This window comes from Cervus canadensis, chromosome 11 (genome assembly GCF_019320065.1).
Source record: "Cervus canadensis isolate Bull #8, Minnesota chromosome 11, ASM1932006v1, whole genome shotgun sequence".
In the NCBI taxonomy this organism is placed as follows: domain Eukaryota; kingdom Metazoa; phylum Chordata; class Mammalia; order Artiodactyla; family Cervidae; genus Cervus; species Cervus canadensis.
Genome location: NC_057396.1, coordinates 49,760,006 through 49,774,137, shown reverse-complemented (window position 1 = coordinate 49,774,137; position 14,132 = coordinate 49,760,006). Strand labels below are relative to the sequence as shown.

The following is a 14,132-nucleotide window of genomic DNA, read 5'->3' as shown; positions in this document are numbered from 1 at the left end:
TCCAGGAAGTCAGCACCTAACCTAGAGAGACCTGAGTTTAAAAAGCCTCCAGAAAAGAGACTTGGCCCCACCCAAACACTTCCTCTGTCCCCCAAGAGTCTCCATAGCCACTGCTATGCTCTTTGTGTCTACCCATAGTCTACCGCCTGCCAGTATCCCTCCGGTGGTCATTTGTGGGAGGCCTGGTGCCAGGGCATTTGGAAGTGATCGAGTAGGAACTCCACCAAGTCCACACCTCTCCTTAGATGCCTCCGTGGGGTCTTACACAGTCCACTTAACTGGGAAACAAGGTAGCATCTCCCCCAAGGCTCCTCTGCCCTGCAGAAAGGGGAAGAAAGAAACACACCTTTCAGAGACTGCTGACATCTGTTACCTCATCTATGAGCTTGATAACATTAACCCATTTTACAGTAAAGAAACTGTAAAGGTCCAGAAGGGGAAGTGATGGCCCAGGTCAGTGACTGGGAAGGAGAATTGTTCCGTCTCAGCTCCAAAGCCTTTGCTGCGCCAGGCTGCTTTCCAGAAGAGGGGAGTATGTTATGTGCTGGGAAATGGGAAACAGCACAGCCACAGGGAGAAAAGATGGGAACGAGCATGTCTTGGTGGGAATGGGACGAGCCATGGGAGCACTTTCCATCCATCTTCACTGCCGGAAGTCTTCCCAGTCCTCCATCCTACACTGCCCTCGGTCCTAGGACAACCCTTGGTATGGTGCTGACCCCTAGTGGCAGAAAAGGGTATGACAAGATCATCAAACTAAACAACTAGGGAGACTGAGAACCCCAACTCCCCCAACTGGAAGGACCCTCAGAGAACACTGTACTTATACCCCCAAGGAGCAAATGGGGAAACCAAGGCCTATAGGATAAAGAGATGCACCGAAGGCCACAGAGCTAGTTAAGGACAGAGTCAGGACTAAGACTAGGATTTTCTGACGTATATGCTGTAGGGAAACATCTGTCATTTATTAAGCATTTACTGTATATCAAGCAACATGCTTGGGGCTTTAAGAGATGGTGTTTTCACATCTGTATAGATAAGGAAACCGGTCATCCCACTGAAACTGTGCCATGCTATTTACCATCTCCTGTCCTTTGGGGATCTCCACCCGGACTCAAAGTATAAACAGGAGGAAACTTGGCATTCAGCTCAGCCCAAGACTATATAGAGCCAGAAGACTGTAAAAATGCCCTCTGACTTCCACGTTTATATTCATCAACATTAACCAACCCTGTTTCTCTCTCCCCTCACCCCCCCAAAACAAATCTGTGAGACAGGCATGATGTAACAGATAAGGAAACTGAGCTTCAGAGAAGCTCTGTGGATGCCCAGGGCCCCACAGCTACTGCTTGAAGGAGGGGGATTAGAACCAGGCCTACCCGGCCTCCCAGCATGAAAGACTTCTGTTGGCTGGAGATGGGCACAGCAGCTAAAGCCTGGCTTTCCCCTCACTATCACCTTCCCCCTCAGCTGGCCCCAGAGCACACGCTGATGTCCTTCAGGAAGGCCCTAGAGCAGAAGCTGTATGGACTCCAGGCTGATGTCACCATCAGGTAGGTGTGGGGATTGGGAGGACAGCACCTCTTCCCCTCCTCAATGCATCCACATCTAGGTCTCTGGAGAAAGCTCTGGTCCCAGAGTCTTGGGGATGGGAGAGCAGAGGCTTGGGTTACCCACTGCAGGGCAGGCGCCATGTTTGTGCAAGTAAATCTCATGCCATGTGCCGTGCGTGTGTGCACTAAGTCGCTTCAGTTGTGTTTGACTCTTTGTGACCCTATGGACTGTAGCCCGCCAGGCTCCTCTGTCCATGGGATTCTCCAAGCAAGAATACTGGAGTGGGTTGCCATGCCCTCCTCCAGGGGATCTTCCCAACCCATGTTTCTAATGTCTTCTGCATGGCAGGTGGGTGCTTTACCACTAGCGCCACCTGGGAATCCCCTTGTGCCATACTCCAGGATGTAAAATATGTACAGAACAAAACAGACTCCCTTGGTTCAAGTAGAGTGGAGGTTTGGCACCTGGAGTCCTGCCACTGATCCACTTAATGGAAATATTAGATCTGTATGGCTCAGCAAGATGGAGCACAAACACTCTGATGAGTGAAATCAGCAAGTTCCTGAGTGATCCATTCACTGTGATGTCAGCTATATTTTTAAAGACCAGATAAAACTGATTGACACATTTTCTTCATGTTGATAAATAAATATGTATTAATATTTATATAAAGGGCAAGAAGAATCCATACCAATCTGATGACATCATCTCTGAGAAGGGGAGGGGGCAGGGTACTGAATTAGGGTACCACAGTATGAAGACCCCACTCCCATTGTAGACATTATAGAATTGTGTGTTTATCAACTCTTCTAGCAGATGGTAGAAAAATGTCTTGAGGAAGGGGAGCACGGGTGCCTTTTACTGTTCCACACTCAGGCACCTTATGGGGCTTATGGCCAGCAGTCGGGGAGACCAGGATGATAGTGGGATGCAATTTGTCTGCATTTTCCCTCTTCTCATATGGCATCACATGGACTGGGTTCTAAGCCAGGTTCCACCACTTAGTGGCTGGTAGGCCTTGAGTTAAGATACTTCTGTCTCCAACCTCAGTCTCCCCATTATCAAGTGAGATAGCATCTGCCTTCCAAGGTTACTGATAGGCCCAGCCCTCCCTCCTCAGCCATCCCCACCCCTGTCTGACCCGCAGAGCCAGAAGGATTCGCCTACCAGTCCACTGACTTCCCTGTGCAGTCAGGAAACCTGAGGCCAAAGAGGGGCAGAGCCTTCCTGAGCCCCTTGGTAGGCTGGTGTAGTGGGTGGGCAGGAGAGAGTGGGAGGAGCAGGTGAGGGACCCGGGTGGGCAGTGACTCCGCGGCCCCATCCACCCGCAGCCTGGACGGGGTGCCCTTCCTCATGCATGATGCCACCCTTCGGCGCACCACCAACGTGGAGGAGGAGTTCCCGGAGCTCGCCCGCAGGCCTGCCTCCATGCTCAACTGGACCGTCCTGCAGAGGCTCAACGCCGGCCAGTGGTTCCTGAAGGTCTGGCAGCACCTGTCCCAGCCCTAGGCATGGAAAGCATGGGTGGGACTCCACAGAGAGGACCGGGGGCCGCCCAGCTTCCTTGACTCACAGCCAGGCTGGTTGGCGGCTTCCTTGGCTCCTGCCACTGCGGCCCAGATACCGTGGCTGTCATTGCTTGTTCTGGTTCTGCCTCCCCTACCGGAGAGCGTTGATGGTGATAGTAATAGTTAAAATTGTTGACACTGTAAAACTCTAGATAAAGTTGGTGAACTCTGATGTGAAATGCTACTAAAGGAGAAACGTACTGGGGTCTGGGAAATGTTCCAAGCAAATCATTCTTTTGGTAAGCAGACTGGGATAGAGAGGTTAAGGTTGGGTTAATCTAGAGTCCCCACGGGGCTGCAACCTTCAGTTTGCCTGACTTGCACACACCAGCAGATACTGGCAGCTCAGGGGTCTCCAAGTTCCATAGCCAGGAAAGCAAGTGGAGGCCCCATAGGACTGGTGAGGCCACCATGTGTGTCCCTATCTCTGATAGACGGACCCGTTCTGGACAGCCAGCTCCCTGTCACCCTCCGACCACAGGGAGGCCCAAAACCAGTCCATCTGCAGCCTAATGGAGCTCTTGGAACTGGCCAAGGGCAATGCCACGCTGCTGCTCAACCTGCGTGACCCGCCGCGGGAGCACCCCTACCGCACCAGCTTCCTCAACATCACGCTGGAGGCCCTTCTGCGCTCAGGCTTCCCCCAGCACCAGGTGAGGCCCTGAAGCTGAGTCCCACCCAGCTCCTCCCCTAGGAGGCTCCTCCCCTAGGGGGCTCCTCCCAACCCAGTGCTCCGCCCCCTAGGAGGTCCGCGGAGTCCGCTTCTGGCCCCAGGGAGACCAGGCCTGTCTGGAGTCTAGTTCCAGCAATAAACTCACTGTATCACTCCTCTCCAGACCTCAAGTTTCTACACTTGAGGGTAGCATGCCCCACACCTCCCTGACAGGGTCACTGTGGGGACAAGAGGGAAACAAAGAGGTCCTTTAAAGTATACAAAGGGCAGGAGCAGGGCCAGGTTCTTGGGAACACTGTACTCCTATGAACTGCTGCCCACATCCTCGGGGTGTAATACCTGGGGATCAAAAGAATCAGATACCAACTATGGCAGCACAGTAGACGCTGGTGTCCATGCGCAGAGTAGTGAACTTTGGGGGGGTTTATCGATCTTGTCCTGACTAGGGTCTGGAGGGAAAACTCCCTGAGGTGTCACTGGAGCAGTTCCTAGCCTTGGCTGGGACCACGTCCTCTGGAGATGGTCCAGAGGACCACCTTATTACCTGTAGGCTTTCGTGTGCCAGGTCCTGCCTCTTTTAACCCCTCCAGGTGCTCCAGGAGGGACAGACGCCCTTCCCCATTTTCAGTTCAGTTCAGTCGCTTAGTCGTGTCTGACTCTTCGCGACCCCGTGGACTGCAGCACGCCAGGCTTCCCTGTCCATCACCAACTCCCGGAACATACTCAATTTACAGAAGAGAAATCAGAGGCTGCCTCTCTCCCGCCTGCAGGTCCTGTGGCTGCCCAGCAGGCAGAGACCCTTCGTGCGGAAGGTGGCTCCCGGCTTCCAGCAGATGTCAGGCTCCAAGGAGGCGGCCGCCAGCCTGAGGAGAAGCCACATCCAGCGGCTGAACCTGCGCTACACCCAGGTGTCCCGCCAGGAGCTCAGGTGCCTACCCCACCCGCCCAGGCTCACCCAGAGGACTGGACACGCGGGCTCCGGGCTCAGAGAGGAGAGGTGGAGAGCATCGGGCAGACCTGGGCTTGTGTGTGAGCTTGGCCCTCTGGCAGCAGAGGTTCCTTCCATCAGTTGTGAGCATGGTATGAGGGTGTGAAGGACCATGCTTTACAGGCTTCCCATAGGGGCCCGAGGGCTGACCGGCCCCTGTCGCTGCCCCACAGGGACTATGCATCCTGGAACCTGAGTGTGAACCTCTACACGGTCAATGCCCCGTGGCTCTTCTCCCTGCTGTGGTGTGCGGGGGTCCCGTCCGTCACCTCCGACAACTCCCACACCTTGTCCCAGGTGCCTTCCCCACTCTGGATCATGGTGAGTTGGAGGATTATTGGGGGTCCGAGAGCTGCCTGTGACTCCTGGGAGTGGGGAGCAGGCTCCACACTTGGGGCTGTCTCTGGTGAGGTGTTAGGGGTGGAGGGAACACTTTGAGGGACATGAGGAAGATTCTTCTGACCTAAGGTCAGGAGACACTGGGAGGTGGGAGGAACCTGGGCCTGAGCCAAATGGGAAAAACACCAAGAGCCCTAGAGAAATAAACAACTACTTGAGTTTTCTTTTGGTTTTGAGGATTATTACATTTTGTTTTAAAGGAAGGAAAGTAACTGAGAAAAGAGGGCAACATAAGGGCAAGAATAGGAAACATTGAAATCTGCTCAGAGATTATAGCCAATGAAACCAGATTTCAATTGGTCAAGCATCTGAAGACTGGCCCAAGTGCTAGTCCCAGCTCTGCCAACCAGGGGTCTTGGGGAACCCTTGATCTCCATCCACTAGCTCCCACTGCCACTTCCCTGAAGTCATGAAAGGCAGATGGAGGGTCTCATTATGGCTAAGACATTGCCAGTGTCAGTGAATCATCTAGGTTTTGGGTGATTATCTCTATCCACCTGCCCATTGTCCTTGAAAATCTCCAAAGGCTCAGCTCGGAATGAGATGAAATAACTGATGGTGGCAGCAGCAGCTACAAGCACACTAATTTTCAGGCCATAGGTGCTGACCAACAGCAGAAAGTGCATCTGGCCCATCCCTACCCCTCCTCCACAGTTCACCTGAGATCACGGGGGTGTGGGGCCTGGCCGCTCTGCAGGCTTTGCCCTCCTAGGCACCTCTCTGGCCCTCTGGTGGGGAAGCTCCCACACTTCACACCCTACAATGACACATACCCTTCTGTCCCCATGGATGCCACATCTGTCTTTACACTCACCGGTGCACCTGCTCATCACGTCACACCCTTTCATCTATTTGTTTTTCATATATTGACTCTCGCGTTAAGCTCCTTGAAGCGCATAAATCCTCTAGGTTTAGCATACACCATCACCTCTACTCTGACTACTGCATGGCTCTCTTTTATCCTACACACCCACACACACACACACACACACACCCCACACCCCAGGCCTACAAAATATCATCTCAAGACCCCAAGCCCCCTCCAGGTCCTCCTCTGCCCCTCTCTGAGGGTGACACGTGGTCCCCCTGCCCATGGGCCCCTTGGTCGGGAGCCCTGGTCTGGACCAACCATGACTGGAAGCTGGCCACGGGCCGTCTGTCCACAGCCCCCGGACGAGTACTGTCTCATGTGGGTCACCGCCGACCTGATCTCCTTCACCCTCATCGTTGGCATCTTCGTACTCCAGAAGTGAGTAGGCCCTGACCGCCTTCCATGGTCTTCCCTGCCCAAGACAGGCCAGTCCCCGCCCCAGCCGGGAGAATGTCCTCCTGAGCCCTTGGCCGGGAGACGTCCTGACCAGACCGCCCTGTTCAGGGGAGAAGGAGGCCTTCCAGTGGCCCCCAGTCCGTGCCCCTCAGCCAGAGCCCAGTGGCTTCTGGAATGAGCACCCAGCAGGGAGCCCAGAGCCAGGCTGGGCGGAGACTTGCTGTGTAAACTCCTCGGTGAGTTTCCGCTCCTCTCTGGGCTGCTCTCCCCCTGCCCCGTGTCACCCAGGGCCCCGGTTCCCACAGCTCTCGTGCCAGCTCCCCACCCACCCTTCAGGACGACAGCTGGGGTGGTGCTCGCAGTGGGAGTGGGTTGGTCCCGGGGAGGTTTTAGGGCCGTGAGCAGGGGCTGGGGTTTTACTCTTGACTGACGTTCTCTCTCTGCCCCATACCGCTCTGATCCGGCGCATGTCCCTCCTCTCTCCCCTCTCCCCTCTCTCTGCTGCACTCTTGGCATCTCACAGCTATCACTTGATCAGGTAATTCTGGTGTGGTCCTCCTCCTCCTGTTCCTCTTTCTCCCTCTTCCTCACCACCCTCCTTCTCCACTTCCGTCTGAAAGCCTGCCTCTCGCGGAGCCCTAGGCCCAGGTCCCCCCTCCCACGCCCTGGCCCTGCCTGAAGCCTCCTCCCTTTCCTCACTCCCCTCCTCTCCCCTGCAATCCTCCTGCTCTCTCCCCATCTTCGTGTGTGTCCCCCTGCTCTCTCTTCACCCGCAGACATTTCCTTGCAGGATGCTGACCCGGCCTCTCTCAGCACCAAAGTGTCTCCCTCTGTGGAGGGGGTTCTGCCTGGGCAAAACCTCCCCCCACACCTCCCGCCACAGCCTGGCACTTTGGGCGAGGCCTTCCCAACGCCCAGAGCACAGCCTACCAAGTTCTGTCTCTCCCTGCCCACCTGCTGCCCTCCCTTCTCCTAATCTGCCTTTCCCATCGCTCACTCTTTGTCTTTCTGTCTCTCCTACCTCTTTTACTTTGTCTCTGACTCTGACCCTACCCCTCTCCCCCATATGCACCATCTCCCCTGCTTTCCCCTGGGAGGAACCCCCAGTGGTTGAGCTTCCTGTCCTAGATGTACCTCGCTGCAGAGACCCGGGCCTGACACTTCCCTCCTGCGTTTACTGTTGATTTTCAGGATGAGAAGTCCCCTTTGGTCAGGTGCCTCCTAGGTCAGGCACTTTCACTGACCAGCTTCTAGCAGGAGGAGCCCTGGGCTCCCTGACTGTGGGACTGAGCCCAGAGAAGGGCCGTTTACCTGGGATTTCCACCATCCCCTCATCAGCAGATGCCCACCCGTGCTGGTTGGTGCTGTGCTGCGCCTGTGGCAAGGAGTCGGACCTTCCACCCAGAGCCCCAGGGTGCTCCGTGGGCATGCTGGGGCTCTCAAGATACCGTCAGGGCGACATGATTGTCTTCCTGGGGGTCAGGCGAGGCCTGATGGAGGAGAGGACCCTGGGGGAGAAGATCATTTCCCCGTGGGCCTCATTTTCCCCTTCATTCACTCAACAGTCCTTATAGCACCCACCACACAGCAGGCATGGGGGTTGGTGCCAGGCACGCAGTGATAAATGAGACCCTGCTGCTGTTCTCGAGTACGTGTAGGGTGGCCAGCCCAGCCAGGGCGCAGGCTGCCTTCCCCTCTGCCTCCTGCTTTCCCCTTGTCTGTCTGCTGTTCATCCACTTGTCTGCCTGTCCATCTGTCTGTCCATCTTGGCTGTGCTGAGCCCATCTGGAAACAATTGATTTCTTGTGGAGTCTGGGCTCCGTCCACCCACTCCAGCAGGGCTTAGGGCCCCAGGGGAGTTGGGTTTTGTTTCCAAGCTGATCCCCACTTCCCTGAGTGGGGGTGGGGGTCCAGTGAGTCGTCCTCTCTTAGACTGCAGGAAAAATCTCTGTTCGGAGGCCAGGGATTTGGGGCTAGTTCAGAGGAACTGTAACAAGAAAAACTGTGCTCTGGGCCGGACCAAAGAACCTGAGTTCTCCTGGCTCCACCTGGTCCCTGCACACCCCATGCAGCACCACCTCAACTCATTCGATTAATTTTGCCCTCACCTTGCCCCAGCCATTAGAGGGATAACACTCCAGCCTGCCCCTTCCCATTAGGGGATATGCACCCCACTCTTCCAGGGCTGTAGGAACGAAGCAGCAGCAGGCCCCACCCCAAGTCACTCCGGCACCCTTGCCTGTTCCCCCCGTGAAGACAAGATCCCCGCTGTCTCCCCTCTCCTCCCTCCTCCCCTTCACTTCCTCTCTGGGGTTCCTCACTGGCTTCGCTCAGCCTGGTCCTTATGGTGGAGCTATAGGTGACATCAGCTGGGACTCCCCAGGATTGGTTTGTACCCCAGGGCAGGTCATGCCTATTAAGCCTGCACCCCCAAATTTGTCCTATCCAAAGAGAGCCAGGTGTATAACTGGGGGCACCTGAGACATAAGTAACCAACCCCTAAGCATCCTCCTGGGCAAGGGGAGCGGATGTAGGGTTCTGGAGGTAAGAGAGCTGGAGAGCCCTGGCTGAGAGTCAGTGGACTCTGATCAGGTCCCAGCTCTGTCCTTCTCTGGGCTTCAGTTTCCCCATCTGTGCAGTCAGACAAGATTCCTGCGGGTCTCTCAGGCCAGTTCCAGAGAGTCTGTGGAAGTGGGCATGATCCCTGCTCCAAGGAAGGGTGGGGAAGGACCTGATGCCCACGGGGCCGTCTCTGCAGGTGGCGCCTGGGTGGCATCCGGAGCTACAACCCCGAGCAGATCATGCTGAGTGCTGCAGTGCGCCGGACCAGCCGGGACGTCAGCATCATGAAGGAGAAGCTCATCTTCTCAGGTGTGCAACTCCGCACACAGGTTGAGACGGGCTCTGGGCTCTGTTCTCTGCACCCCGCAGGTGCACACGGGTGTGTGTACACATATTTCACATGCAGCATGCAGATAGGCACATGGCACAGACATATGTATACCCATCTGGCTTCATGTCACAGTGGTACAGAAGCACACGTACACCAACACACACACACAGACACACACCCCTCCACCTGCAGCCATCAGCTCTAGGTCCTGTGGCTCAGTGTCAGCCCCGGGGGGTGGGGGGCTAGGGTGACATGCAGGGGTTGGGGGAGGAGTCTGCTTTGAAGGTCCATCCTGCCATATGCCTGGTTCATACAGGGATCCCACAAATGTTGATTTCCACCCCCCCAACCACGCTTGCTGCCTGTTGACATTCCCAGACTGAAGGAGGAAGCAGCTGTACAAACAAATACATGGAGAATTAGATATTACAGATGGGGATGCAAGGAGGAGAGGGGTTCAGCACTCCCTGGGGCAGCAAGGAAGGTTTCAGGCCCACTTTGTGAGGAGTGATGTCGTTGAAATGGAAAGGGATGGTAGGAGGGGCCTGGGTGATGGGTTTGAGGTGAGCGCTGGGAAAGCAGAGGGAAGGAAGGGCACTCCAGGCAGGAGCAGCATGTGTTCAGAGGCAGCGAGGAAGGACTACTTGCTGGGCACCAAGAGCTCAAGGTCATTCTGCACGGCTTGGAGGGCCTCTGGCTGACTCACCCCAAGGCAGCACTGGGGAGGCACTTGGGCCTGAGTGTGTGGTCAGGAGCTTGGGCTTTGTTCTGGAAGCAGAGGAGGGTCACAGATAGGTTTGCCTTTGTTACAGTAGGGCTGTAACAAAGTACCACGCACTCGGTGGCTTAGAAACAGAGATGCATCGTCTCACAGTTCAGAATGCTGAGTCCACGATCAAGGTGTCAACAGGGCTGTGAAGGCAAGATCTGGTCCTGGCCTCTCCCCTTGCCTCGCGGGTGCATCTCTGTGTTTGAAGCTGTCTTCTTTGCAAGGACACCAATCCGCTCTAACGACCTCACCTTAACTAATTGCATCTGCTGTGACCCTATTTCGAAAGAGGGTCACATGCGGAGTGTAGGAATATAGGAATTTGAGGGGAACACAATTCAACCTCTTTGTGGAGGGGGGGGGCACACCACACAGCTTATGGGATCTTAGTTCCCTGACCAGAGATTGAACCCATGCCCCTCTGCAGTGGAAGCGTGGAGACCTAACCACTGGACTGCCAGGGAAGTCCCCACAATTCAATCCCTAACAAGTGTGGAGGGTGGTAGGTTAGAATAGGAAGCTGAAGGCAAGGAAACCAATAATTCAGATGGGAATCGTGGGCATGGAAATGGGAGAGGAGAGATCCGAGAGGTATTTAGAAGCCAGATGGCCCTGGATTCAAACCCCAGCTTATCCCCCTAGCTGTGTGAACAAGAATATGTTACCTAACCTACCTCAGCATCAGACATCTCATCTGTAAAATGGGCTAGATTGCCCTCACAGCATACTTGTGAGGGTTAGTGCCATGCCTGGCCCAGAGGGGTGCTTGGTAAATGCTCCTTGAATGAACCTGGACCCAGTGGGGGTGGTTGTGGTTTTAGCGGGGGCTGGCTCCAACGACTGTGTAAACATTCATTCATTCAGTCACTCCTTTATTTATCCTTCTTTCAAGGCATGGCAGGCACTGCTCAAGGTGATTAGGATATACAGATCTTGCCTTTGGGGTACTTGATTCCACCTCCCCTCACTCAACCCTCCTCCTGGGAGCCTTCCCTGAGCACCGAAGCCTACCCCAGTGTCCCACAGCTCTCTGGCAACACTGAGGGGCTCCTGGAAGGAGGAGCCGGAACAGGATATCTGGGATCCTCGGCTCCTGCGCTGTACCTGGCTCAGAGAAGCCAGAAGGGGTGGGTAGAATGAACGGAAGGCAGAAGGCCGGCACTCAGGCCTGGCAGATTCTGCACCCCACCCCTCGCCTCTCCTGCAGTGCCAAAGGCCATTCACTGAGCACCGTCTGGGTGCTGGCCCTGAGGAATCAACCACAGGTCTTACCCTCTGCCCATTCCTGGTTGAGAAGTCCTCTCTAGGGACCATCAGCCTCACCCAGGCAGGTGGAGTCCCCTTGGGCAGGCTTAGCTCCCCTCAGCAGACCTCCTCTGAGGCTGGGGACACTAATGCCCAGACCTCATCCCTGTCCTTGGAGTGCTCCAGCTGAAGGGGGCACAGACGGTGACAGTACAGGTGACGGAGCAGGGGGTGCAGCAGGGAGCAGGGTGGCCGTGAGAGGAGGCCCCATCCCAGTCTGGGGCAATAACAGAAATGAGAAGAATTGAGCCAGATTTTAAGAAAAGGAGGTGATGTTGGGAGGTCGTGCCCAGGAGACAGGCCAATATGTGCAAAGCCCCAAGGAGAGTAACACACGGGTGCCACACTCGGGAGGGTGCACAGATAGTTTTCTGTGGCTTGAGGGTGGAGTTCCAGGGGAGAGGAGACTGAGGCGCAACCAGAGTGTTTGCAGAGACTGAAAAGGGCCTTGAATGCCAGACTCACACACCACTACCACACCTGAAACCTGAGGCTGCATCAGCCTCCACGTGCCTGCTCGGGAGTTGCTACAGGCCACGCCTTCCCCTGCCCCCCGCCCCGCCCCCATGTCTGCCAGCCCTCTTTATCTGCCCCCCACCCCCTGCACTCACCTCTTGCCTCCCTGTGGCCCAACAGAGATCAGTGATGGCATGGAGGTCTCCGATGAGCTCTCCGTATGTTCGGACAACAGTTATGACACGTATGCCAACAGCGCCACCGCCCCGGTGGCCCCTCGAGGGAGCGGCAGCCGTGCCAAGACCCTCACAGACCGGAGTGGGCGTTAGCTGAAGACCCGTCTGTCCAGCTGCGCCTCGTGTGGAGACCAGAGAAGCCCACAGAGCTGGCAGAAGCATGCTTGGGGCGCTAACTCCACAGCCTCCTCACTGGCTCCGGTCCCTTGTTAGCCATGGCCTCTCTTGGAGAGGCTCCCCTCTAGCCTCTCAGATGCCCCTGCAGGCCTGGGGCTCATTTTTCTGGGAAGTTTGGGGCCTAAAGTCCAGGGTCCGGAGCCCAGGGCCCGGTCCACTCCCTGAGGCCCTCCTTTGCATCCTTACCTGGAAGCTTTGAGGGGTCGCTGGGCTGTGCCGTGCCCCCTGCAGCAGCAGAGGACGTGGAGCCTGCGTGTGCCCACGTGTGTCTGTTCTGTCCGTGCTGTGAGGAAACCACCTTCTCGGTGATTCTCCTGCCTCAAGGGCTGGGCTGGGCCTCTGCCCCAGCACCTCCGCTCTTCCGTCAGTCTCAAAGCACAAGGAAGCTCGGCCCAGGAGGAACGCCTGCTCCAGTGGTGGGGACACTAGTCCTCCCCATCCAGCCTCCTGCTGACGTGGGCCATGTCCCCCAGGAGCCGCTGGAGATGGCAAGAGCAGGCTCAGGGCTGCTGGATCCACACCCAGGAGATCCACAGACTGACATGACCTCAGGTTCCCACGTCAGTGGCCAAGAGCAGGGGCCAGCTGGGACAAGTGTTCAGGCATGGCTGATGGTGGGCGTATGGCCAAGGAGGCCTGCAGTGGAGGGAGCCTGAGGGGCCTTGGCCAGGATGATTAAAGCTGCCATCTTGACACGTCTCATCTCTGAATTATCGGTGGGAGGGTGGGGACAGAGCCTGCAGGGTTTGGGATTCAGGTCCCATGACTGAGGAAGACCCATTCTCGGAAGTGAATGGGAGAGTGGCAGAGTGGTGGGCCCCTACCCCGCCTCACATGGCACTAGGGCTTCCTTAGGAGTCCTGGGCTCGGGGGGCCAGTGTCCGCATCCTGTGGTGGGGGAGACAGTCCTGGAGAGGTAAAGTGACCCTCCATGGCCACACAGCTTAGAACAGCAGAGCTAGAACCCCAGCCTGGCTGTGGGCCTTCCACAACCAGCTGAGAATGGTAAGGCAGATGGGGCGGGCTCCTGGGCCCACTGTAGGACTGGGCAGTGGGACGAGCAGTCACATGAAGGGTTTCTGAGCTCCTGGCCTATGGAGGAACAGGCCCTTAGTCAGGAGATGCCTCTCCCCGATGGCAGAGATCTGGCTTTGACTGAAGAGGCCCACTCCCATTCCTGGCACGGGGTTGGGGCGGGGGCACCTGGGCTGAAAACCACAATACAGCCCCTGGGACCACAGACATCCTTGTCTTTCAGTCCTTGGACCCCTGCTCTCTACCCTCCCTGGGAAGATGTCTGTAACTCCCATATTTGTCCTAAGAGTCTGCATGGTCTTGGGTGTGTCCTAAGGGGGAAGGGGGAGGCTGAACCCCAGTTCCAGCCTGCATTAATAAACATGGTGCTTCGTGGGAACCAAGGGGTGTGTCTCTTCTCCAAATGGGGGCCTTCTGAGTAGAATCCTTGGGGTCTGGAGGCTTCATTCAGAAAAAGAAAAGAAATCTCTCCCAACGCTGGAAACCAGACTGGGCCCCCACACTAAGCTCTAGGACTGTCCCTCTGGGAACTGTCCAGGGACTCTCCCTCCTTTCCCCTTTTCAAACATCTGCCAAGTGCTCCCTTCCTGGGGCAGAGGTCAGCTTCAGCTTCCCCTGGGCATGAGGAAGTGTGAGTGAAACCTGGACTGTCTGGGTCAGCAGTGGGGCACACTGCCCTACCCAAACGCCCCAATAACCTCCTCTCCAGTGTCCGGCAGGCCTCCCCAGGAGAGTGGAATCAATCTTTCCCGCCAGCCCCTCCCTGTCCAGCCAGTGCCCCTCGGTCCACTGGGCAGCATGTTCCAGGCTCC

General features: G+C 56.3%; 1 protein-coding gene across 5 annotated transcripts in view; it reads left to right on the top strand.

The window, feature by feature from the left end:
• The window catches only part of GDPD5 (glycerophosphodiester phosphodiesterase domain containing 5), an 86,475-nt gene extending 72,776 nt beyond the window's left edge, over nt 1-13,699 (top strand). For 3 of the 5 annotated variants that reach the window (XM_043481725.1, XM_043481724.1, XM_043481726.1), the window contains 9 exons: nt 1,471-1,553; nt 2,886-3,036; nt 3,557-3,775; nt 4,566-4,723; nt 4,957-5,104; nt 6,349-6,431; nt 6,973-6,987; nt 9,208-9,320; nt 12,053-13,699. In XM_043481725.1, the coding sequence (XP_043337660.1) occupies nt 1,471-1,553; nt 2,886-3,036; nt 3,557-3,775; nt 4,566-4,723; nt 4,957-5,104; nt 6,349-6,431; nt 6,973-6,987; nt 9,208-9,320; nt 12,053-12,201 (1,119 nt within the window). In that variant the 3' untranslated portion in view covers nt 12,202-13,699. The remainder of the gene's footprint in view (nt 1-1,470; nt 1,554-2,885; nt 3,037-3,556; nt 3,776-4,565; nt 4,724-4,956; nt 5,105-6,348; nt 6,432-6,972; nt 6,988-9,207; nt 9,321-12,052) is intronic. The other 2 variants (XM_043481727.1, XM_043481728.1) reach the window with 1 other exon arrangement.
• The last annotated feature ends 433 nt before the right edge of the window (nt 13,700-14,132 follow it).